The sequence below is a fragment of the Cyprinus carpio genome, chromosome B18 (assembly GCF_018340385.1).
Source record: "Cyprinus carpio isolate SPL01 chromosome B18, ASM1834038v1, whole genome shotgun sequence".
NCBI classification, from domain to species: domain Eukaryota; kingdom Metazoa; phylum Chordata; class Actinopteri; order Cypriniformes; family Cyprinidae; genus Cyprinus; species Cyprinus carpio.
In genome coordinates, this window is record NC_056614.1 from 9,250,623 (window position 1) to 9,275,858 (window position 25,236).

A 25,236-nucleotide genomic window follows, 5' to 3' on the forward strand; every position below is an offset into this window, starting at 1 on the left:
TTTTGGTCACACTTCACTTGAGTGTGATTATTTTTATTTATTTATTTTTTTTATCTCTGTGCACCAAATAAGAATGTTTGTCCAAGTTGGTCATATTAAGAAATATGTAAATTGGAAGTGATTTATCATCTGATAATCTGAAGGTTTTTGAGATTCCAGCCAACTTGTAAACCCTTCTGTATCAACACCAAGAAGGCATAACTGTTATAATAAAATAACTGTAATAACAGAACAGCTGATAACAACAACTACTAAATAGTAATAAAATACTAGGGTAAATCCAAGTGTAAAGTGGATAATAAAATAAAATGCTTAGGATGAAAAGTGCAAGTAACATTATCTTATTACATGCTGGGCTTGACATTAACACCCACCAACCCACGAATGCGGGTGGATTTCAGCAGTGGTGGGTAATCTAGTCAATCCCAGTAGCCACTTTGGCGGGTTGAATTTTATATAGCCTACAGTAACAGAACTTGTTAGGACAAGTGGATTTTTGAAGGGGCAAGTGAAGGAGAATTTTTTCTTGCCCAACTGGTCAACTAATCGAGAATGATTCTGATTTTATTATATTCAGTTTAAATGGCAATTGGTAACATTATCAACGTTGCGCCAGTTGAGGCTTATTTAGCCTTTTAAGTTTTTATATTTATAACATACCATAGATAAGCAACATGACACGACCAAGAGAGTGAAGTGTTCACTGAAAACTGCGATACAAGAGTTCAGATGAGTAGTGAATATACATTTTAGTACAACATTGTTAATGTTGACTGTTTTTGCTCGATTTGGTTAACAAAATTTAGTTCCAAACAAAGATCACAGCAGAACAGCTGTGCATCTCTCTGCAACACTGGTGTTTTGTTACTGGATGATTCACCGTTTTTGAATTAATCATTTGAGTCAATGATTCAGTGATCTATTCAACGATATTTGATATTTCAACAAATGGTTTGAATGAATGCCTGTGACTCAGTGACTTGATGCCATCTACTGGTGGTTTACTTTCATATTTAAAAGTAGCTTATCTTTGCATTTTTCCAACATTTTATATTTGGATATCTAAAAAAAAAACTGATTTAAAACACCAGTATCATATTTATGCTCTTGTAATTTTGCAGTGTAAATGTATTCATGCTATATTTTAGCTTCATTAAACTGTCTGTGTAAATGCATCTAATGCCACTTCAGCTGCTTCTGTTTCTTCTGCAGTGAAAAGATAGATTTTTGATTGGTAACAACTAGGGGTGCACGATAAATATTGGCCAATAATTATTGCGCATCTCATCAGTAAAGCCGGTTCTCTAATCAGCGGTAAATTCCATCACCTGCGTGATTTCACATAGAGCAGCTGTTACTACACAGAGCTGTTGTTAACTGACAAGCTGCGCAAATTCATTTTCAACGAGATGCGCATTAATTATCGGCCAATATTTATCGTGCACCCCTAGTAACAACAATATTGTCTTGTTATATTAAGTGAAATTATTAATAAAATTTAAGAATTTGATATGAAAGATGATGCATGCATTTAACGGTTAGGGGAAAAATGGCCTTTCGATAGGCAAAATATGACCTGAAAATCAATTTAAATAAATTTTAGTATGAAGTTCTATGTAATTTCCCAACAACAAAATTGTGGGCAGTGAAAATTATTTTGGAAAACCACTTGCCACAGTGGCTGTTGTGCAAAAAAGTTAATGCCAAGCCCTGATTACATGGCTCTGTGGAATACTCAATTCTGATTGGTCAGACAACACATTCCGAGGTATGTTATTCCTTGATAACAACCCGTAAAAACAACTAAAACAGGCTCATTCGAGTAACAGCAGTTGGTGCTATTTGCTTACTGGGAACTTTTTTTTTTTAGTGGATGCTTTGCATTTGGTTGGCTAATAAAATGTTAAAGCTCAAATTTTGTACAGTAATATGCTATTTACTACATTTAATATTAACATTAAAATTACACTAAATAAAAATTGATTGGAGAGTTCAAGGAAAATTGATAAATTGAATAAATTAAGATATATGCCATTTCTTTTCACTTGTTTAGATGGCTTGAGGTCTGTTGTTGAGGAGCTTGAACTAGAGAGAAACCAACTGCAGGAACAGATTTTAGTCCTTGAGAAACAGTGCCAAGATCTAGAGGATCGTCTGCAACTTCAGGCTCGCATTGAATTACTACAGGTACACAGAAACTGTTTGGACTATGTATAACGGCGTTATCAATATCAGCTTCTGCAGTTACACTGCTTGCTAACTGACCCTTTGCTAAGCCTGCTCCCTCACTTACTGCAGCTGTCAGTCACTAAATTATTGGATTGGATTGCCTCAGGAATCATTATATAAAGTGGAAATTCATCAGGCCTAGTCACGTTCTTTACCTTCATATAATCTTCACAGAAGCAATTCGTCTCATCCATTTTTTTTTCATCAAAAACCATCCAACAATATATAATCCAACAAAGGAGTCAACATAACATTTTTTTTAAGGGGTGGTTGATTGCGATTTCACTTTTTTAACGTTAGTTAGCGTGTAATGTTGCTGTTTGAACATAAACAGTATCTGTAAAGTTAAGACGCTGAAAGTTTAATGCAAACTGAGTTATCGTCTTTTAAAATTATGGCAATTTAATGCTTACAAAAATGGCTCGTAGGGACTACAATGAGCTTCATCCTGGGTTGGTGACATCACAAACCCTGAAATTTACATAAACCCCGCCCCTGGGAACATGCAACAAAGGGGGTGAGGCCATGTTGTGAGGCTTTAGGGAAGAGGAAGAGTTGTTGCCATGCCATCAAAACTAGGGGTGCACAAAAAAATCTATTCATATATGTATCGCAATTCTGTCTTCTAACGATTCTAATGGGATCCACAAGTTTATTCACAAAATCAGTGTTCTAAAGCAGCAGTTCTTAATACTGTTCCACACGTCCCCCTACTCTGCACACACTCTGCATCTCTCTCTTTCTCTCTCATTCAGCTCAGCTTCAGCAATGAACTGTTAAACATGGATGCGCGTGCAGTTGCCATACTGTATTATAGCTTTAATCAGGATAAAACCATATATTAAAATCTAACATAAGCAGTACCATTAAAAGCCGTGCTGGCACAGGTTCTGCACGATCCTCTTCAATTATATCCTATGCTTCTCAATCGGGCTCAAACTGATAAGCGATATTAACGATGCCGTTGTTTACAATACAACCGGAGCACATGCCGCTGAGGTGAGGGGCGGGACAATTAGATACGCACTAGAGGCACTTTATTCAATCACAACACACTGAGCTAACTAACCAATCAGAGCCCATCGCCTATTTCTGAGGGAGGGGTTTCATAAAAGAAGGAAATGATCAGCGTGTTTCTCAGAGAAGGGACAGAGCGGTGTGGAATAATGGTAAACTATGTGAATTTATTTATTTATTTATTTTTTTTAAATGTAGCATTAACACATGTTAGACTGCACCCCATAAACACAATCAAGCCTAGAAAAAACAGAAAAACAAAACACTGAACCACCTCTTTAAAAACCTAGGTGTGATTACTTTTCTTAAAAAAATACAGCTATGAAGTAGTTCCAAATCTACTGACCACATTAAAGTTCTATATCACTTGGCCAAATCATTTCAGCTACTGTATTACAAAGGCCATTTAAAGATACTGACCAACTAAACAAAATGACAATTTCCATAATTTCCCTGCTATTAATTGCATGTCTATGGCTCAAGCCTCTGTTACTAGATCTATAAGCTTTTTAAAATGGCAACGAAAGATTAGAATGGGATGCATAAGAAAGTAGTTCTACTATCAAGAATGTTTTAAGGACAAAAACTGGACAAATGTATTAAGGGAAAAAATTTAAACTAGACACAAAATACAAACATAAATGTACAAAGTCATATATTGACAGCAAGAGTGGCCTATATGTGTAATTTGTCACTTTTTCTTTAATTGTAGGGAAAACAAGTATATTTTTGACAGTTTGAATCATGTTTAACCTTGCCATGAGTGTTGGATAGCCAGTTAATGACCTGTATATTGAGTGAACTATATGCAACACTCCTCTAACACAGGCAACGTTTGGTATAGATGAAGGAGGTCAAGCATTTTCCCCATCTAAGGTTTGTTTATCTTTGTTTAACCTTCCAAAAGCACACCTGAGCGTGGAAACTTCTCTTTGTACTGTACTTATCACTGTTTCTACTGTTTTAACACTGTCCTCTTCACGTTATAAATAAGTGTGCAGTTCACACACAGGGTGTGTCAACAGTGGTTTTTAAATGTTTGATTTAAGCTAGGGCTGCATAAGTAGTCAAAAAATATAATTGTGATTACGGATATGGCTGCCAGGACTATGTACAAGAAGAAACCATTATTGCCAGGGTGCATATAAGTGATTAGTAATGCACTGGGTAAATAAGTTCAGACTGCTCATTTGCATACCAACATGTTTGACAGCTGTTAATGCACAATCACCATGTTGTGCATTAACTGTATAAGATTTACATTCAAACTGAAAGCATAAATCTAGGCTATGCACTGCCCGTTTCAGAGCAAAAAGCCTTTTTGCTTCACTTGACAATGCTAAAACCAGCAGAGCATGTACTTACTTGCCAGCAACCCATCAAAATAAAAGCTTGCTGAGTTTAGGTTTGAAGATGATAAAAAATCATACAAGTAAATAAAGAAAAGGAACTGAAAATGTGAATATTAACATTGTGTTTTCCAGTGTACTATAAAATAATTGTACTTTTATTTAATACTCACTTTCTATTTTAAAATATAATGATATTATCACACTTTATTATTTTTTTATTTTAAAATAGAAAATAAACAAATAAAGCGCAATAATGCTATTATTAATTAATTATTTTATTTATAGTAGGTCATACTATACTCAGGGTGATCGCCAAACCCAATCTTCAGGTGCTTTGATGATTACCAGACTGAGAAAATGATGTGCATCCCTGATTTATAGCACGATATTGATGTGTGCTCCAGTTGCATCAAAGGATTATTGTTGCAGTGCATGTATCCTATTTTTTGAATATGTATTTTTATTGTGCTAAGAGAGAGGCACCAAACTCAGTTCCTGGAGGGCCGCAGCCATACAGAATTTAGCTTCAACCTTAATTAAACACACCTGATTCAGATAATTAAGTCTTTCAAAATTTTAAAACCACAGGAATGAGTGTTGGAGCAGGGTCAGAGGTAAACAGCAGCTGGAATAATTCAAGTGAGCATTTCATTGATTATTGGTCATGATTTAATTTTGAAATTTCTGCATTGCATTATTTTTGTAGTTTTGAATATTTCTCATGGGCATTTAACAATTTTGACTTTGTAGTGTTAAATCTTCTAAAGGCTCCGTGTCTTACCAGATTTCAGAAAATAGTGTTCGCTCAATTCAGTTATGCGAACTACAGCTACAGTAAACAGTCACTTTTGGACATCAACAAACGGTGTTCAAACATAGTTTTGGATCAACCTTTTAACTTCGGCGAACTCCCACTGGAGCTACAGAGATCACCGCGGACAAGTGGATCACTCGCACTGGCTGGAAGTGTTTGGCGTCGGCGAGATGTGTGTGGGATCGTAAACAAAGATGGGGAAAGTGTGGAGGGCTGCATGCTAAGCTAAGGCTAAACCCACACCGACCAGCTCTTCCCTGCCAATGTACGGTCTCTGATGAACAAGCTGGATGAACTGAAGATCTGGACCCTCACACAGAAATGTCTTATGGACTGCAATGTTATGTTCTTCACTGAAACATGGCTCTGTAACGATGTCCCAAACAGCGTGGTGCATATGGATGGACGGTCTTTCTTCAGGGCTGACAGAGTAGCAGCAGCCTCTGGTAAAAACAAGGGTGGTGGAGTATGAATTTATGTAAACAAATCATATAGTGTACAAACTCTGTCACTGTTGATAACTACTGCTCTACTGATCTGGAGTTCCTGATTATCAAGTGCAGGCCATTCTACCTACCACATGAGTTTAATTGCATTGTTGCTGCTGCAGTTTATGTACCACCAGACGCTAATGCTAACGTGGCTATGAAAGAACTTTGAGCTGCTATTAGCAAATTACAATCCTTGCACCTGGATGAGGCCTTTATTGTTGCTGGGGACTTTAATCACTGCACTTTAAGATCTGTTCTTCCTAAATTTCATCAAAATATCTCATGCACTAAAAAGGGGCATAAAACATTGGACCATGTATATACCAATGTGACTGATGCCTACAAAGTCACGTCCCTCCCCTATCTGGGTCAGTCTGACCACCTCTCTTTGTTCCTGCTCCCCAAGTATACCCCTGTCATCAAACGTGTGAAACCTACAATAAGGACTGTTAAAATCTGGCTGGAAGGTGCTGACTCCACTCTTCAACATCAGTTTCAGCACACAGACTGGAGTGAGTTTGCTGCCCAGGCCACCACAAACTCTCAGATCAACATTGACACTTACACCAACTCTGTCTTGGAGCACATCAACAGGTGTGGGGGCAGAGTGACCACACACACACAAAAAAACTGTCCCCAATCAGAAGCCCTGGATAAACAGAGAGGTTCGCCTCCTGCTAAAAGCAAAAGATGCAGCCTTCAGGTCTGGAGACCGGGAGGATTACAGCTCAGCCAGAGCCAACCTGAGGAAGGGAATCTGCCAGACCAAACACACACACAAACAGAGGATTGAAGAACACTTCAATTCTAGACCTATGGGGTAAGTCGTGGCCTAGTGGTTAGAGCATTTAGCTCCTAACCCTAAGGTTGTGGGTTCGAGTCTTGTGCCGGCAACACCACGACAGAGGTGCCCTTCAGCAAAGCACCGAACCCCCAACTGCTCACCGGGCGCCGCAGCATAAATGGCTGTCCACTGCTCCGGGTGTGTGTTCACTGCTGTGTGTGCACTTTGGATGGGTTAAATGCAGAGCACGAATTCTGAGTATGGGTCACCATACTTGGCTGTATGTCATGTCATTTTTCATTCTATGGACTCCCGGTGTATGTGGCAAGGCATACAAACTATCACAGACTACAAACCACCCAGCACTGTGCCTCCCTCAAGGTCTGTCTCCCTCCCTGATGAGCTCAATCACTTTTATGCTTGTTTTGAACAAAATAATAACGAGGTCTCCCTCAAAGCTGAGCTTCCACCCAATGTACTGCCTCTCACACTCTCCATCTCCGATGTAGACTCCACTCTGTAAGGTGAATGCACTGAAGGCAGCTGGCCCTAACGGAATATCTGGTCATGTGCTTAAAGCCTGTGCAGAACAGCTGGCTGAGGTCTTCACAGACATTTTCAATCTGTCCCTGGCCCAGGCAAATGTCCCCACTAGTTTCAAAACCTCCACCATCATGCCAGTTCCGAAGCACTCCACTTCCTCTGCCCTTAACAGCTTTCATCCTGTCGCACTCACCCCCATCATTTCCAAGTGCTTTAAGAGGCTGGTTCATTGATTTCAGTTCTACATTTAACCCTCTGGAGTCTAAGGGTATTTTTGGGGCCTGGAGAAGTTTTGTCATGCCCTGACAGTTGTGCTTTTTTCAGTTTCTTATAAATATCTAAATGGCTAAAGTCTAATCTCACTGTAATCAGCACAAACTGGGCTATAATAATATGTGAGCAGCATGTATGTACATGATTGTGTTTTTGAGAAAAAAAAAATGGTATGCGTGGTTAGTGAAAAACTAAACATGTTAAATCACTTGAATAAGGGAATAAAACACATACAGAACATTGGTTCCTGGGACTTTTCAGAACTGGACCTTGTAGCCTAGAATTTTTCTTTCTAAATTATGTGAAATCATCTTGTCTATTCACTTACAGAAAACAATATATTGATTTAAATTTTCTAAGACACTTTTTGGTGGTAAAAGTCATATGCGAGTAGGCGTCAACTATAATGAATATCATTGTGATTCACACCTGAGAAGACAAAGCCCTGCATAATGAGCTGTATAATGAGCCTTTCAGTCAGCTCTGTGACTGAGAGAGAAGAGTTACAAGAAAAAATGTGAGGACAAAATAAATGTACATAATTTTATGTTTGTAGTTTATTTAGAATATATTTAATTATCCCACAACATAATTTAATATTCACTTGTGAGTGCAGTTAAACAGTTTATTTGTAACTATCAAAGCTGACTTTCAAACTGAATTTTTTGCATCATTACTCCAGTCACACAATCCTTCAGAAATCCTTTTAACAATCTTATTTTCTACAAAAAACATTTATTGTTATTATTATTATTATTATTATTATTATTAATGTTGAAAAGAGCTGAGAATATTTCCAGGTTTTTTGGGGGGGATAAATTGAAAGAACAGCATTGTTTGTTACATTTGTTACAGTTACATTTATTTGTTACATTTATATTATTTACATCAAGCTTTTGAAAGGTATAGTAGTGTATATTGTTATTGACACTTCATAATATTTCACTTGATTATACATTTAGTCAGGAATTATAGTTTGGAAAAAGTCTAACTAGTGAAATGTTTACACGTTATGTGAAAACTAGTACAAGTATATAAATAAATAAAAAAAGAGACTTACTCATGTTTATGATCTCTGCTGAATAAAGTGCTTCATTCCTTTTTTTCTGAGGAAATCCAAATCTCAAATCCTCAACCACATCACATCTTTTTGGGGTGAGTTATGTCTTATTCCTCTCATCGCGAAGCAAACAGTAAAATAAAAAAAAGTTGAAGAACAATCTCGCTGCGTTGTCTTCTGTTGTGTGGGCGTATTCAAGCTGCACGCTTCAGTGAAACATTAGAATCTGAATAGCTCAGTCAGCTCTGAATCAGCACAACCCTCTGCAACTGGATTCTAGAGTTTCTGACTAACAAACCTCAGTCTGTTAAGTTAGATAACCTCTCCTCCTCCATTATCACCTTGAACACCGGTGTTCCACAGGGCTGCGTACTGAGCCCTCTTCTGTACTTCTTATTCACCCATGACTGTTCCTGTTTATGTCTCCAACACCATAATCAAATTCGCAGATGACACCACGGTGGTAGGTCTGATCAAAGATGATGATGAGTCAGCTTACAGGGATGAGGTGCAGCACCTGGCTGTGTGGTGTGCCACCAACAATCTGGAACTAAACAACCAGAAGACTAAAGAAATCATTGTGGACTCTAGGTGGACTAGAAGTCATGCACACACCCCCATCTACATCAATGGAGCGTGTGTCAAGTTTCAAGTTACTTGGCATCCACATCTCTGATGACCTCACCTGGTCCCTAAACACCTCCACCCTGGTCAAAAAGGCACAGCAGCGCCTTTACTTCTTACAGAGCCTTAAGAAAGTTCACCTGAGTCCCAGGATCCTTGTGGAATTCTACCACTGTACCATTGAGAGCATACTCACAAACTGCATCTCAGTATGGTACAGCAATTGCTCCACATCTGACTGCAAAGCACCCACCAGCGGGTGGTGAAAACTGCTCAATGGATCACCGGCACCCAGTTAACTACCATTTATATGAATACTTACAGAACATTTATCACAAGCGCTGCCTGGGCAGGGCAAGGAACATCATCAAGGAGGCCTCCCACCCTAACCATGGACTTTTCACCCTCCTTCCATCCGGCAGGCGTTACAGGAGCCTATGCTCTCGCACTAATAGGCTCAGGAAGAGCTTCTTCCCCCAGGCCGTGACCCTTCTGAACGCCACACCACCAATCTAACCTGCACCTGTTTTCTTACTGCACTAGTCACAGTCAAGTCATCTTTATTTATATAGCGCTTTAAACAAAAAAGATTGCGTTAAAGCAACTGAACAACATTAATTAGGAAAACAGTGTGTCAATAATGCAAAATGACAGTTAAAGGCAGTTCAGTTTAAATGGTATCTGTGCAATAATTTGCAATCAAGTCAACGATATCGCGGTAAATGAAGTGTCCCCAACTAAGCAAGCCAGAGGCGACAGCGGCAAGGAACCAAAACTCCATCAGTGAGAGAATGGAGAAAAAAACCTTGGGAGAAACCAGGCTCAGTTGGGGGGCCAGTTCTCCTCTGACCAGACGAAACCAGCAGTTCAATTCCAGGCTGCAGCAAAGTCAGGTTGTGCAGAAGAATCATCTGTTTCCTGTGGTCTTGTCCCGGTGGTCGTCTGAGACAAGGTCTTTACAGGGGATCTGTCTCTGGGGCTCTAGTCCTGGTCTCCGCTGTCTTTCAGGGCTGTAGAGGTCCTTTCTAGGTGCTAATCCACCATCTGGGCTGGATACATACTGGATCCGGGTGACTGCAGTGACCATCTGACTTGGATACAGACTGGATCTGGTGGCTACGGTGACCTCGGTATAAGAGATAAACAGACTAATATGAGCGTAGATGCCGTTCTTCTAACGATGTAGCAAGTACATCGGGTGTTATGGGAAGTGTTCCCGGTTCCGGTTTAGCTAATTAATGGAGCCTAAAAATCCTTTAACGGATTTGGATATTAGAAGTGTATTAGTATGTTATGTGTAAGCCAGGTTAAAGAGATGGGTCTTTAATCTAGATTTAAACTGCAAGAGTGTGTCTGCCTCCCGAACAATGTTAGGTAGGTTATTCCAGAGTTTGGGCGCTAAATAGGAGAAGGATCTGCCGCCCGCAGTTGACTTTGATATTCTAGGTATTATCAAATTGCCAGAGTTTTGAGAACGGAGCGGACGTGGAGGACTATAATGTAACAAGAGCTCGTTCAAATACTGAGGTGCTAAACCATTCAGGGCTTTATAAGTAATAAGCAAGATTTTTAAATCTATACAATGTTTGATAGGGAGCCAGTGCAGAGTTGACAGGACCGGGCTAATATGATCATACTTCCTGGTTCTAGTAAGAACTCTAGCTGCTGCATTTTGGACTAACTGGAGTTTGTTTACTAAGCGTGCAGAACAACCACCCAATAGAGCATTACAATAGTCTTACCTTGAGGTCATAAACGCATGGATTAACATTTCTGCATTTGACATTGAGAGCATAGGCCGTAATTTAGATATATTTTTGAGATGGAAAAATGCAGTTTTACAAATGCTAGAAACGTGGCTTTCTAAGGAAAGGTTGCTATCAAATAGCACACCTAGGTTCCTAACTGATGACGAAGAATTGACAGAGCAGCCATCAAGGCTTAGACAGCGTTCTAGGTCATTACATGCAGAGCTTTTAGGCCCTATAATTAACACCTCTGTTTTTTCAGAATTTAGCAGTAAGAAATTACTCGTCATCCAGTTTTTTATATCGACTATGCATTCCGTTAGTTTTTCAAATTGGTATGTTTCGCCTGGCCGCGATGAAATATAGAGCTGAGTATCATCAGCATAATTGTTATGTTTTGTAAGGTTTTTAATGATTATATATTGAATGGGTAACATGTAAAGCGTGAAGAGTAACGGCCCTAGTACTGAGCCTTGCGGTACTCCATACTGCAATTGTGAACGATATGATACCTCTTCATTCACTGCTACGAATTGATGGCGGTCATATAAGTACGATTTAATCCATGCTAATGAACTTCCATTAATGCCAACAAAGTGTTCTAGTCTATGCAAAAGAATAGTGTGGTCAATAGTGTCGAACGCAGCACTAAGATCCAATAGCACTTATAGAGAGATACAACCACGATCAGATGATAAGAGCAGGTCATTTGTAACTCTAAGGAGAGCAGTCTCAGTACTATGATACGGTCTAAATCCTGACTGGAAATCCTCACAGATGCCATTTTTCTCTAAGAAGGAATATAATTGTGAGGATACTACCTTTTCTAGTATCTTTGAAAGAAAAGGGAGATTCGAGATCGGTCTATAATTAACTAGTTTACTAGGGGTCAAGTTGTGGTTTTTTTGATGAGAGGCTTAATAACAGCCAGTTTGAAGGTTTTTGGGACATACCCTAATAACAATGAGGAATTAATAATAGTCAGAAGAAGATCTATGACTTCTGGAAGCACCTCTTTTAGGAGCTTAGATGGAATAGGGTCTAACATACATGTTGTTGGTTTAGATGATTTAACCAACAGCTCAAATCATCTCAGACTGGTTTCTTGAACATGACAATGAGTTTACTTTACTTACACAGTACTTACATGTATTTGCACTACTCACATTTTGCACAGACTGTACATTGTTTAAGCTGTTACACTGTAAACTGTCTAACATTGTTACTTTACACAGCACAGTAAACTATTTCTATAAAAATATTATTGCACTACTGATATTTTGCATAGAATAAATTGTGTAACATTACTATTGTACACTCAACCAACTGTATTTATTACCACTGTTCTTTCGTTGCTGCTATTCATAATGTACATATCATCCTACATTGCATTCCTATTTATATTCTGTACATACTCTGCTTAATACTGTATATAGCAACTCCACTGTACATTCTGTAAATCATAGCTTCACTTACTCTGCACTTATATGTATATAAAACACTATATTCTTGCACTTCTGGTTAGATGCTAACTGCATTTCATTAGCTCTGTACTTTTACTCTGCATAATGACAATAAAGTTGAATCTAATCTAATATAATTTATTTACTGTGAATGTTCTTTTAGGGGTGTGTAAATTTATGGTAACAAGTTGTTAACTGTTTTGCCTTCAGAACTGCCTTAATTCTTTGTGGCATAGATTCAACAAAGGTGCTGGAAACATTCCTCTGAGATTTTGGTCCATATTGACATAATAGCATAGCGCAGTCGGCTGCACATCCATGATGCGGATCTCCTGTTCCCCCACATCCCAAAGCTGCTCTGTTGGATTGAGATCTGGTGACTGTGGAGGCCATTTGAGTAAAGAGAACTCATTGTCATGTTCAAGACCAGTCTGAGATGATTTGAGCTTTGTGACATGGTGCATTATCCTGCTGGAAGTAGGCATCAGAAGATGGGTATTTCAAAAAATGGTCATAAAGGGATGGACATGGTCAACAACAATACTCAAGTAGGCTGTGGCATTTAAACGATGCTCTATTGGAACTAAGAGGCCCAAAGTGTGCCAAGAAAATATCCCATACACCATTACACCACCACCGCCAGCAGCCTGAACCATTGAGACAAGGCAGGATGGATCCATGCATTTCTTTACGCCAAATTCTGACCCTACCATCTGAAAGTCGCAGCAGAAAACGAGACTCGTCAGACCAGGCAACGTTTTTCCAATCTTCTGTTATCCAATTTTGTTGAGCCTGTGCAAATTGTAGCCTCCGTTTACTGTGCTTAGCTTACAGGAGCAGCACCCGGTGTGGTCTTCTGCTGCTGTAGCCCATCTGCCTTAGGGTTCGATGTGTTGTGTGTTCAGAGATGGTATTCTGCATACCTTGTTTGTAACGAGTGGTTATTTGAGTTACTGTTGCCTTTCTATCATTTCTAACCTGTCTGGCCATTGTCCTCTGATGTCTGACATCAAAAAGGCATTTTCATCCACAACTGCCGCTCACTGGATATTTTCTCTTTTTCGGACCATTCTCTATAAACCCTAGAGATGGTTGTGTGTGAAAATCCCAGTAGATCATTAGTTTTTGAAATACTCAGACAAGCCTGTCTGGCACCAACAACCATTCCACGTTCAAAGTCACTTAAATCCCCTTTCTTCCCCATTCTGATGCTCGGTTTGAACTTCAGCAAGTCTTCACCACATCTAGATGCCTAAATGCATTGTGCTGCTGCCATGTGATTGGTTGATTATCAATTTGTGTTACCAAGCAATTGAATAGGTGTACCTAATAAAGTTGCCAGTGAGTGTGTGTATATAGTTACAATCCAACTATCATAACAGTGTAATCTGTTGACATGATGCCAGAGCTTGTGCAAACATATACACATTGCTTTGATCAGATGTTTTATAACTTCTTCTTTCTCACCGCTTTTATTTTTATTGTGTTTGTTTTGTTATTGAGAAGAGAGAATGCATATGCGTGAACACATTATGTGTGCACAAGTTTGAACATGAAGAACAAGTTGCTGGCTGCAATTCATTTAACAACCTTAGGTATCGCTAACTCTACATATAGCCCCTTTAAGTTGACCAAGAAAAGATCTGATTCTTTTTTTCAGGGATAGGGACACTGTGAATGTAAAAACAACTGGGCCCTTTTTCATTTGGTACAACTCTTGGACTATGTCAAATGTTTTGAGTTTGGTTCTTTTAAAGAGGATTTGCGTGTGAAAACACCCTTAATGTACGTATGCATAAAATGACAGTAAACTAGTTTCCAGCTTGTTTTTGGTATGTATTAATTAGTATTCTTATAGTATTTGAGGGAAATAATCAGCAATTCAGATTTTTGTCGTCATCATGCAGCCCTAGGTTAAGCACACATTTATCTATAATGACATGACACGCGGTTGGGCCGTGTGGTGGATTTTTGCTATTTTGCTGGAATTGTTGTTTTGATCTATCATCTTTTCCTATCCATCAGAATGAATCTGAGCGCCTGCAGGCACAGGTCGCCAACCTTCGCAGTCAGCAAATAAAAGACACAGAAAAGCATCAGCTACTCATCGCCAGCCTGAACAAACAACTCAAAGGGTAATTATTTAAAATTAGGTGCTGGGGCCTAATTGCAGAAACATTCCAACTCAGATTCTTGTCTGTTTTGTAGCCATAGTAATATCATTTATACACTGTGCTGTGTTTATAGCAGAAAAAAAATAATATTTAACATCTCTGTTGAATCAGACTGAGCAGCACACAGGAGTGTCTGGAGTCCTCGCTCATGGAAAAGGAGCACACGCTTGCCAGAACCTCACAGAAACTGGAATTTATTGACAGTCTGAGAGAGGCCTTAGAGACAAAAGAAAAACAAAACCAAGAAACAACTGAAAAACTGCTTCAGACTGAACACAATGTGAGTAAATATGAACTGTATTGTAATATTGAGTGCATATTTAACAAGATGACACATCTAGATGATTAGGCATATATTGAACTTTATTTCAGCTGTCTGCCACATATATTTCAAGTTGACAATAAATATGTCCAGTAATTGTAATTAAAAAAAGACAAGAATTGCGATATAGCTTAATGTGACGAATACACTTAAAAAGGCTTTGATTTCATTGATTAAATATAATTGCTGCACGTTTTAAAGTCAGGTGTAATGCTGCTTTTTGTACTGCGGGTACCGGGCAAACTGCTGCATTTCTGCCGTTCTGAAAGCCCCACCTGCTGTCAGATGAATTTGCATTTTCAATAAGCACGTCTGCTGTTTTTGTTCAGACTAATGTGAAAATTAAGCCATTTTTTACACTGCAGACAAGCAGAGTTGTAAATGGGAACTGATGGATCAACAAGAAAATAATGCATTACAAAAATCTAAACAATTAAAAGAGTAAAATATATTAGTTTTTAATATAACAATTGATTGGTAATTTTTTAAAATTAATGTAATAGTTCATACTTTTGTCATCCATTTTCTTAAAAAATGGTTTAAAGGCTGAAATGTGAAGTTTATCATTCTATAATAATAATAATATATATATATGAGCATGTATACGCCGTATGCTTACTTTTTGCATATTACGACTTGTCCACAATCTACTGTTATGTTAGCTTCCCCTCTAACTGTGGTTAATGCTGTTGTGTGAAGTTTGTGATTCACCGGTGGTTGTAATGATCCCTTTCAGGCCCGGTACTACGGCCTTGAAAGAAAGCAATAGCACCCTCAGGTGAAGCAGTAATAATAGCATATTGGCAAAACTAATCTGGTAAGCTATCCAGTCTGTATTTGTGTACTGTGGAGCGTCAAAGGTTCCTATTTACAACGTATTTTTGAGTTGAGCAATGTCTCAGTTGTCTCATATGACTTAACTGACCACGACTTTGCATGCACATAGTTTATTTCATGCTTTGATATGAAAGGATACAGGTTACAGCGCGTGCCGGCACCTTTGTGCGTGGAATTGAAGAGCACAATTTGCGAGCACAATACCGAGTACATACTCATTTGACGTGGGCCTGGCGCTGAAGTCAAGTGGAAGGAGCGTCTGAAACGTATGCAGAAATGCACTTCTTGTCAAGAGAAAAAGTGACAGAAGCAGCAGTTGTGAGTGGGGTGGCCAACCCTAGCCCCACCCCTACGTTAATTGCATTAAATATTTTTTACACGAACTGAAAAAAATAATCATTAATACGCACTAATTTTGACACCACTAATATATATATATTAGTGCTGTCAAACGATTAATCATGATTAATCGCATCCAAAATAAAAGTTTTTGTTTACATAATATGTGTGTGTACTGTGTATATTTATTATCGATATATAAATACACACACATGCATGTACGTATTTAAGAAAAATTTTATATTTCTATATTAAATACAAACCCGATTCCAAAAAAGTTGGGACACTGTACAAATTGTGAATAAAAACAGAATGCAATGATGTGGAAGTTTCAAATTTCAATATTTTATTCAGAATACAACATAGATGACATATCAAATGTTTAAACTGAGAAAATGTATCATTTTAAGGGATAAATAAGTTGATTTTAATTTTCATGGCATCAACCACATCTCAAAAAAGTTGGGACAAGGCCATGTTTACCACTGTGTGGCATCCCCTCTTCTTTTTATAACAGTCAAATGTCTGGGGACTGAGGAGACAAGTTGCTTAAGTTTAGGAATAGGAATGTTGTCCCATGCTCAACTGTCTTAGGTCTTCTTTGTCGCATCTTCCTCTTTATGATGTGCCAGATGTTTTCTATGGGTGAAAGATCTGGACTGCAGGCTGGCCATTTCAGTACCCGGATACTTCTTCTACGAAGCCATGATGTTGTAATTGATGCAGTATGTGGTCTGGCATTGTCATGTTGGAAAATGCAAGGTCTCCCCTGAAAGAGACGATGTCTGGATGGGAGCATATGTTGTTCTAGAACTTGGATCTACCTTTCAGCATTGATGGTGCCTTTCCAGATGTGTAAGCTGCCCATGCCACATATACTCATGCAACCCCATACCATCGGAGATGCAGGCTTCTGAACTAAGTGCTGATAACAACTTGGGTTGTCCTTGTCCTCTTTAGTCCGGATGATATGGCATCCCAGTTTTCCAAAAAGAACTTCAAATTTTGATTCGTCTGACCAAAGAACAGTTTTCCACTTTCCCACAGTCCATTTTAAATGAGCCTTGGCCCAGAGAAAACGCCTGCACTTCTGGATCATGTGTAGATATGGCTTCTTGTTTGACCTATAGAGTTTTAGCCGGCAACGGCGAATGGCACGGTGGATTGTGTTCACCGACAATGATTTCTGGAAGTATTCCTGAGCCCATTTTGTGATTTCCATTACAGTAGCATTCCTGTATGCGATGCAGTGTAGTCTAGGGGCCCAAAGATCACGGGCATCCAGTATGGTTTTCCGGCCTTGACCCTTATGCACAGGGATTGTTCTAGATTCTCTGAATCTTTGGATGATATCATGCACTGTAGATGATGATAACTTCAAACTCTTTGCAATTTTTCTCTGAGAAACTCCTTTCTGATATTGCTCCACTATTTTTTTTGCCGTAGCATTGGGGGGTTTGTTTTTTGTCTGTATTTGTTGGATTCTGAGAGACACTGCCACTCTGAGAGGCTCTTTTTATACTCAATCATGTTGCCAATTGATCTAATACGTTGCAAACTGGTCCTCCAGCTGTTCCTTATATGTACATTTAACTTTTCTGGCCTCTTATTGCTACCTGTCTTAACTTTTTTGGAATGTGTAGCTCTCATGAAATCCAAAATGAGCCAATATTTGGCATGACATTTCAAAATGTCTCACTTTCAACATTTGATATGTTATCTATATTCTATTGTTTATGTTTATATCTAAGTTTATGAGATTTGTAAATTATTCCATTCCTTTTTTTACTCACAATTTGTACAGTGTCCCAACTTTTTTGAAATCAGGTTTGTATATTTGTATAAAAAAATATATGAATATATACATGTAAATACTTAAAATATATATATATTGTGTGTGTGTTTATTACAGCTGTCAATCGATTAAAATTTTTAATCTAATTAATCACATCTTTTTTCTGTGATCACGATAAATCGCACACTTCATGAAATTAAGCATAGACCATTTATCTCAAATGTTTATTTTGTCATCATTTGCTATATCCAGCAAAGTAAACCAAAAGATTGAAGGGTGATTCTCAAAAACCTATATTTTCTGCAAGCTTTTTTCCAGATAAATTTAGATGTCTTTCCAAAAAAAAGATACTTTAAAACTCCAAAAGGACACCAAAGGAACCAAATGATATAAGGACATGAAAGAAAAAAAAAATCTGAATTTTATAGTATGTGGACAGTGCAATACAAAGAGCGTCAGTGCGTCAAAATCACTCATACACACATTATTATAATGGACTCACGCATGCGACTCCTGTACGCCACCACAATCGTCTTTATCTTAATTGCAGTCTTCATCCATCAAAACTTTACTAGCGAGACTGGTTATCCAGTTGAGAAAACATAGTTTGCGTCTCATCTGGCCATACAGTGGTGGGATGTGTTGACAATCCGTTCAGTCTGTACTTCACGCAGCGTGACGTGTGAGGGCTCGCGCTCTTCAGAGACAATCACAGAATATGACAGAGCTCATGTTTTAAAGCAAAACACACTGGAATTAATAATTCACTTAAAACGCAATGCGAGTCTCTGAAATCTCTGATGTAATCAGCCTGGTTTCCTTTATATTGGCGCTGTTTTGGACGGATTGTTTGAATGCATTTGCTTACTGGATCATTGACGTGAAAACTTTCCCAGAGTTTAGGGGTTTAAAATGATCTACTTGCAAGCAGACAAGCAAAATTGGGTTAAAGGGTTAGAATAGAAATTATGCGTTAATTGCGTTAAATTATTTTAACGCGTTAAGGATTGTAAAATGAGTCGCATGCGTTAACGACGACAGCCCTAGTATTTATATATACATAATAAATATACACTGTACACATACAGTTTTGGCCAAAAATATCAGCACCCTTGGTAAATATGATCAAAGAAGGCTGTGAAAATTCATCTGCATTGTTAATCCTTTTGATCTTTTATTTAAAAAATTCACAAAAAAATCTATCCTTTCATTGGATAATAAGAATTTAAAATGATGGGAAATATCATTATGAAATAAATGATTTTCTCAAATACATTTATTGGCACCCCTAGAAATTCTTATGAGTAAAATATCTCTGAAGTATATTCCCATTCATATTCACAATTTTGAGCACTCCAGCGTGATTATGAACATGAAATTATACAGCCATGGCTTCCTGTTTCACAGAAATATAAAGAGGAGAGATAACAAAGCCCAAATTCCCTTAATCATCCATTAAAATCAGATCAAAAAACAAAGAATATATTTCTGATGTGCGGCAAAAGATAATTGAGCTTCACAAATTAGTGAAGTGGCTTTAAGAAAAGAGCTAGAGCAGTGAAAAATTCTATTTCCACCATCAGGGCAATAATTAAGAATTTCCAATCAACATAAAATGTTATGAAACTGCCTGGAAGAGGACGCGTGTCTATATCGTCCTAATGCACGGTGAGAAGGAAAGTTTGAGTGGCTAAAGACTCTCCAAGGATCACAGCTGGATAATTGCAGAAAATAATTGAGTCTTGGGGTCAGAAAACCTTAAAAAAAAAAATGTCAAACAGCTCCTACATCACCACATGTTGTTTGGGAGGGTTTTAAGAAAAATTCTCCTAGCTCATCCAAAAACAATCTTCAGCGTATTCAGTTATCAGCCACGACTGGAACTTCAAATGGGACTGGCTTCTATGGTCAGATGAAACTAAAAAATGAGCTTTTTAGCAGCAAACACTCACGATGGGTTTGGTGAACATACTGTAGGGATAAAAAGTACCCCATGTGTACAATGAAATATACTGCTGTATTTTTGTTGTGAGCCTATATTTCTGCTGGAGGTCCTGGACATCTTGTTTAGACACATGGCATCATGGATTCTATCAAATACCAACAGAAAAAAAAAAATAATTGACTGACTCTGTTAGAAATCTTATAATGCGCCATGTTTGGATCTTTCAACTGTACAATAACCCAAACACAAACCTCAAAAACAACACAAAAATGGGTCACTGAGCATAAAAGCAAGCTTCTGCTATAGCCATTCCAGTCATTTGACCTGCACCCTATATAAAATTAGTGGAGTGAACTCAAGAGAAGAAGCACCAACATGAAGCTGTGAATCTAAAGGGTCTGGAGTGATTCTGGATGAAGTCACTGCACCCAAGCAACCTCCATACCACCTCAGCAGTGCCACTAACTGAGGCAGTAATTAAAGCAAAAGGAGCCCCTTCAAGTATTGAGTACATGTATAGTAAATGAACATACTTTCCAGAAGGCCAACAATTCACTAAAAATTTTATTTATTTATTTTTTTTTTTTTATTGGTCTTATGAAGTATTCTAATTTGTTGAGATAGTGAATCGGTGGGTTTTTGTTAAATGTGAGCCAAAATCATCACAATTAAAAGAAACAAAGACTTAAACTACTTCAGTCTGTGTGCATTGAATTTAATGCACGAGTTTCACAATTTGAGTTGAATAACTGAAATAAATGAACTTTTCCAAGACATTCTAATTTATTGAGATGCACCTGTATATGAATAATGAAAATGAAACAAGACGAAATTAAAGTGCAGTCTTCAAGGGTTTGAACAAAAATATAAGTGAAAAAAAAAAGAGACGTGACATACAACCAAGTATGGTGACCCATACTCAGAATTTGTGCTCTGCATTTAACCTATCCATAGTGCACACACACACACACACACACACACCGTGAACACACACACGGAGCAGTGGGCAGCCATTTATGCTCCGGCACCCGGGGAGCTGTTCGGAGTCCAGTGCCTTGCTCAAGGGCACCTCAGTCGTGGTGTTGCCGGCCTGACCCACAACCTTAGGGTTAGGAGTCAAACTCTCTAACCATTAGGCCACGACTTCCCCAAACAAATAACAAATGCTTAGGAATTACAACCATTTTTATACACAGTCCCCCCATTTTCAGGGGGTCAAATGTAATTAGACAAATAAATATAATCATAAGTAAATTGTTAATTTTTTTATATTTTGTTTAGTATCCTTTGCAGGCAATGACTGCCTTAAATCTGGAACTCATGGAAATAACCATGATGCAGAAATAACGAAGGAATAGCACACGCCTGTCCATGAAACCAATTACTTATGGTCCCTTGAAAAAGGGGGGTGGTACATATTTAAGGGCTGTAATTCCTTAACCTTTCCTCCAGTTGTGACCTGAATACCATCAAATTAAAGATCAGAATGTGCACTTTAAGCCCACTTTCATTAAATAACGGTAAATGTAATGTTTTGGTCAGCGGCTTAAATAATAAAAATTGTGCCTGTGTCCAAATGTAACACCTCTCACACCACTAAAGCACATGTAATAAATATTGTGGGTATGTGATTTTTACAAGCATTTTAGAGCTTTTTGCAGTATCTATTTTAGTTTTTTAAACAGTTTAGTCCAGGCCCAAGAATCAAGAACAGTGTCGCACATTTAAGAAAATGGCATACAGTATGTGATTTACTGAATTACATCTGAGTAATTGAGACTACCTTCCCATGCAGCTGGCTGAAGTTACAAAGAAATGCCGCACCTTTGAGAAGGAAAACTCAGAGATGAAAGCAACTGTTGCAGAACTGACACTCAAACACAGTGTGCTGAAAGACAAGGTAACGTCTTATAGATATGATTGTTCACTGGCTCCCATGTCACATTTTTTTCCACAATTACATTTTCGACAAAATATATTTATTTATTTATTTGATTAAGTTGATTAACATATCTTTACATTCCATTTTCTTGTTTCAGATCCAGAAGCAAGAGACAACTATAGAATCATTGCAGAATGATCTGGTTCAAACTAACGATGATCTTGACAGACTGAATGCTGCTCATCTGGAAGAAAGAGCACAACTGGTTCATGACTTGCAGAGCTGTGAACGTGAAATTGATAGACTTCAAGATGTCATCACTGATAAGGACAAAGATATATTGGCACTAACATCCAGTGCTGCAGAATATTCAGAGCAAATTCATGAACTAAAACAGGAAATGAAGTTCAAAGAGAATGTGCTGACTAAAATTGAACAGGATGTTCAAATCTTTAGAGACCCACAGCTTTCTGACCAACAGTTCTTTAATGCCCTAATACCTCAGCTGATTGAACAGTTGAAGAGAACTGAAACTGATCTAAAAGTTTCAAAAAAAGATAGTGAGTTAAAGACTAATGACATTAAAGACTTAACCAAGCAAACAGAAGAGGACAAGAAAACAATTCAGGATCTCCGCATGGAAATACAGAAGCTGAATATGAATCTCAAAGACCAGCTATTGGATAGAGGACAAGTGCATGAAAAAGACACTTTCCTGGATGAACGTAATAAGTTGCTTGCTGAAGTCAGCAAATATAAAAGTGAGCTTTTAATGTTCTCTAGAAAACTTGAGGAGCAGGTTGAATGTCAAGAGCAGCTTAAGAAAGATGTCCAAGATAAGTCAAAGATGATATCTGTATTGGAGGATAAGCTGAAGATTGTACAAGAGGAGACCGTAGCTGAGAGAGATAGATTTAACAAAGAACTTAAGATTCAAAATGAAGCCAAAGAAAACCTTGAGAAAGACTTGTCTGATAAAATTGAGAGTATTCATTCTGTGAATGATAAAAATCAGAAACTTCAGGAATCGCTCGAGCAGACTTTGGGAGAGCTTGCGAGACAAAAGCAGCACCTGGATAATGCTAAGGAGCAAATGCAAGCTGTGCAAGATCAGAATTGCAACTTGATTTTACAAGTCAAAAGTCTCACTAATGACAATTGTCAATTGAAGAGGGAAATTGAGGCTAGCGTCCAGTCCCTCTCTGGTGTTTCAGAAGAAAAGAAAAGACTGGCAAGCAAAATAACTGAAGTTGAACAGCAGCTTTCAGAAAGTGTTAAAACTATAGAACACTTGCAAATAGATAAGGAAGGGCTAACACTCAAAGGAAATGAATTGAACAAAGAACTTGAGCAAAACAAACAGTCAATGGCTAATATTTTTTTAGAAAAAGATGCCATTGTTAGACTCCATGAGACATTGAGCAGGCAACATCAACAATTACAAGAAATGTTTGAAGAGAAACAAAAAGAAGTGCTAACACTAGCCCAAGTTGTGTCTGAAATTAATAACAAGGTTGCAAAAACACTTGAAGAAAATGAAACACATGCTTCTAAAATTGCTAGTCTTGATGAACAGAATACGTACCTTCAGAAACAAACAATTGAACAGATGAAGTCACTCACAGAAACAACCAAGGAGAGGGAGAATCTACAAAACAAAATCTTGACTTTTGAAACACAAGTTGTGGAAAACCGTAAAATCATAGAAGGCTTGCTTAAACAAAAGGAAGATTTGCTTTTGCAAGTAGAGAAGCACAAAAATATAGAAAAGAAACTGCAGTCTGGAGCTGAGACCTTGCAGGAAAAGTCTTTAGAATGTACAGCCCTCTCAAAATGCCTCAGGGAGACCAAAGAGGAAGTATATCATCTTAGGAGAGAACTTGAATCCACCACTTCTCAAGTCCTTCAAAAAGAAAAGACCTTAACAGACCAAAGTACACAAATGGAAGCTTATCAGCACCAACTCAAGCAATTACAAGATAGTATTTCTATTCTTCAAGAACAAGCTAATAATTATAAATCAGGTCTGACAGAGAAAGACGCACTGCTGCAGAAAGAATCAAATTCATGTCATTTGCTACAAAAAGAACTGGGTCATGAAAAAGAACTTGTTTTTATCCTTCAACAAGAGATGGGTTCTCTGAAAATGGAGTGTTCCAGACTGAACCAGACTTTGGAAGTGAAAGAAAGCGCTTTAAGAGAGAAAAATCTTGAATGCCACAACCACTCAGATGAATTGTACAGAAGAAATGAGTCTCTGCTTTCACTAACTAGTCAGCTTGGTATTATGAATGAAAATATTGTGAAGCTTGAATCTGACAATGCACATTTAAAAGGCACTTTAGAGGAGCATTTAGCAGAAAACGTTAGATTAAAAGAGGAGCTCAGACAAAAACAAATAGAGGTTGTGGAATATCAAGATAATGGCCAGGCAATGAATGACCAAAACATTATAATTAAATCTGAACTGAAGAATTCAATGGCAGAAATATTTAGACAACAAGAGATGACCACATCCCTACGAAAGGAATTGGAAAGTAAAAGAGTCCAACTGGCATCTTTGGAAGAACAGTTAGAATCCAAACACTCTCAACTTGAAGCTTTACAACTTACTCTGCAAGGGAAGGAGGAAGATTTCAGGACACATGAGATGTCTGTAAATAAGATGCAAGTCAAACTGTTGGAAAGTGAAAGCCAAATCACCCAGAAAATAACAGTGATCTCTGAGCTACATGAAGAAGTTCAGAATTTGCAGACTGCTTTGCAGGAAAAAGATAGGTTGCTGTTAAATAAAGATAAAGAGTTTTCTCTGGTTAAAAATACGTTAATGGCACAATCAGAATCATGTGAAGCAAGAATAAAATTAGAAGTGAATGAAATAGCTAAATTTCAAGGAGAGTTCAAGAGGTTACAAGAAAAGAATAACCATCTCATCAGCATCATTAATGAAAAGGATTATTTATTGATGCAGGAGAAGGAAAAGTGTCTGCACTTGCAAGGTAGTGCATCAGAACTGGAAAACACAGTTTCACAATTAACCTGTCAAATAGAGCAATTAACCTCAGAGATCACACAACTCTGTGAAACACAAACTGAGAAGGAACAAGTCATGCTTGCTGCTCAGTCACAAGTGCAGAAACTGGACAAGCTATACAAGAAACGTCAAGAGGAATATGATTTGACCAAACAAGAGTTGCTTAAAGTTATCAATGAAAAATCATTAAAGGAAGAAGAGATCTGTAAATTGGTCCTGGAAAAAGAAGAGATCTGCAGAAATTCCAATTATCAGATTCAGAGAATTCAGGACCAGCTACAACATCACAAGGTGCAATCCAGCAAAGTGGTAGAAGACAAGACAATGGTGAGAGAGAAATACCATATCCTGGTTTGTGCTAAATACCTAGATAGATACACTTAACTGTGTGATAAAGTGATCCATTGAAGATGCAGTTATGATGTGGATTTTATGTCCCAAAACTTGCCTACTATTCTGCTACACACTCAAAAGTATGTACTTTTTTCTTCACAAAGAGAGTACATATTT

General features: G+C 37.9%; 1 protein-coding gene across 7 annotated transcripts in view; it reads left to right on the top strand.

The window, feature by feature from the left end:
* Positions 1 to 25,236, top strand: part of LOC109079296 (golgin subfamily A member 4-like) — a 53,363-nt gene that overhangs the window by 20,128 nt on the left and 7,999 nt on the right. For 6 of the 7 annotated variants that reach the window (XM_042743756.1, XM_042743758.1, XM_042743757.1 and 3 more), the window contains 6 exons: positions 2,054 to 2,187; positions 4,075 to 4,122; positions 14,424 to 14,533; positions 14,684 to 14,852; positions 21,606 to 21,710; positions 21,850 to 25,053. In XM_042743756.1, coding sequence (XP_042599690.1) covers positions 2,054 to 2,187; positions 4,075 to 4,122; positions 14,424 to 14,533; positions 14,684 to 14,852; positions 21,606 to 21,710; positions 21,850 to 25,053 — 3,770 coding nt within the window. The remainder of the gene's footprint in view (positions 1 to 2,053; positions 2,188 to 4,074; positions 4,123 to 14,423; positions 14,534 to 14,683; positions 14,853 to 21,605; positions 21,711 to 21,849; positions 25,054 to 25,236) is intronic. The other variant, XM_042743761.1, reaches the window with a different exon arrangement.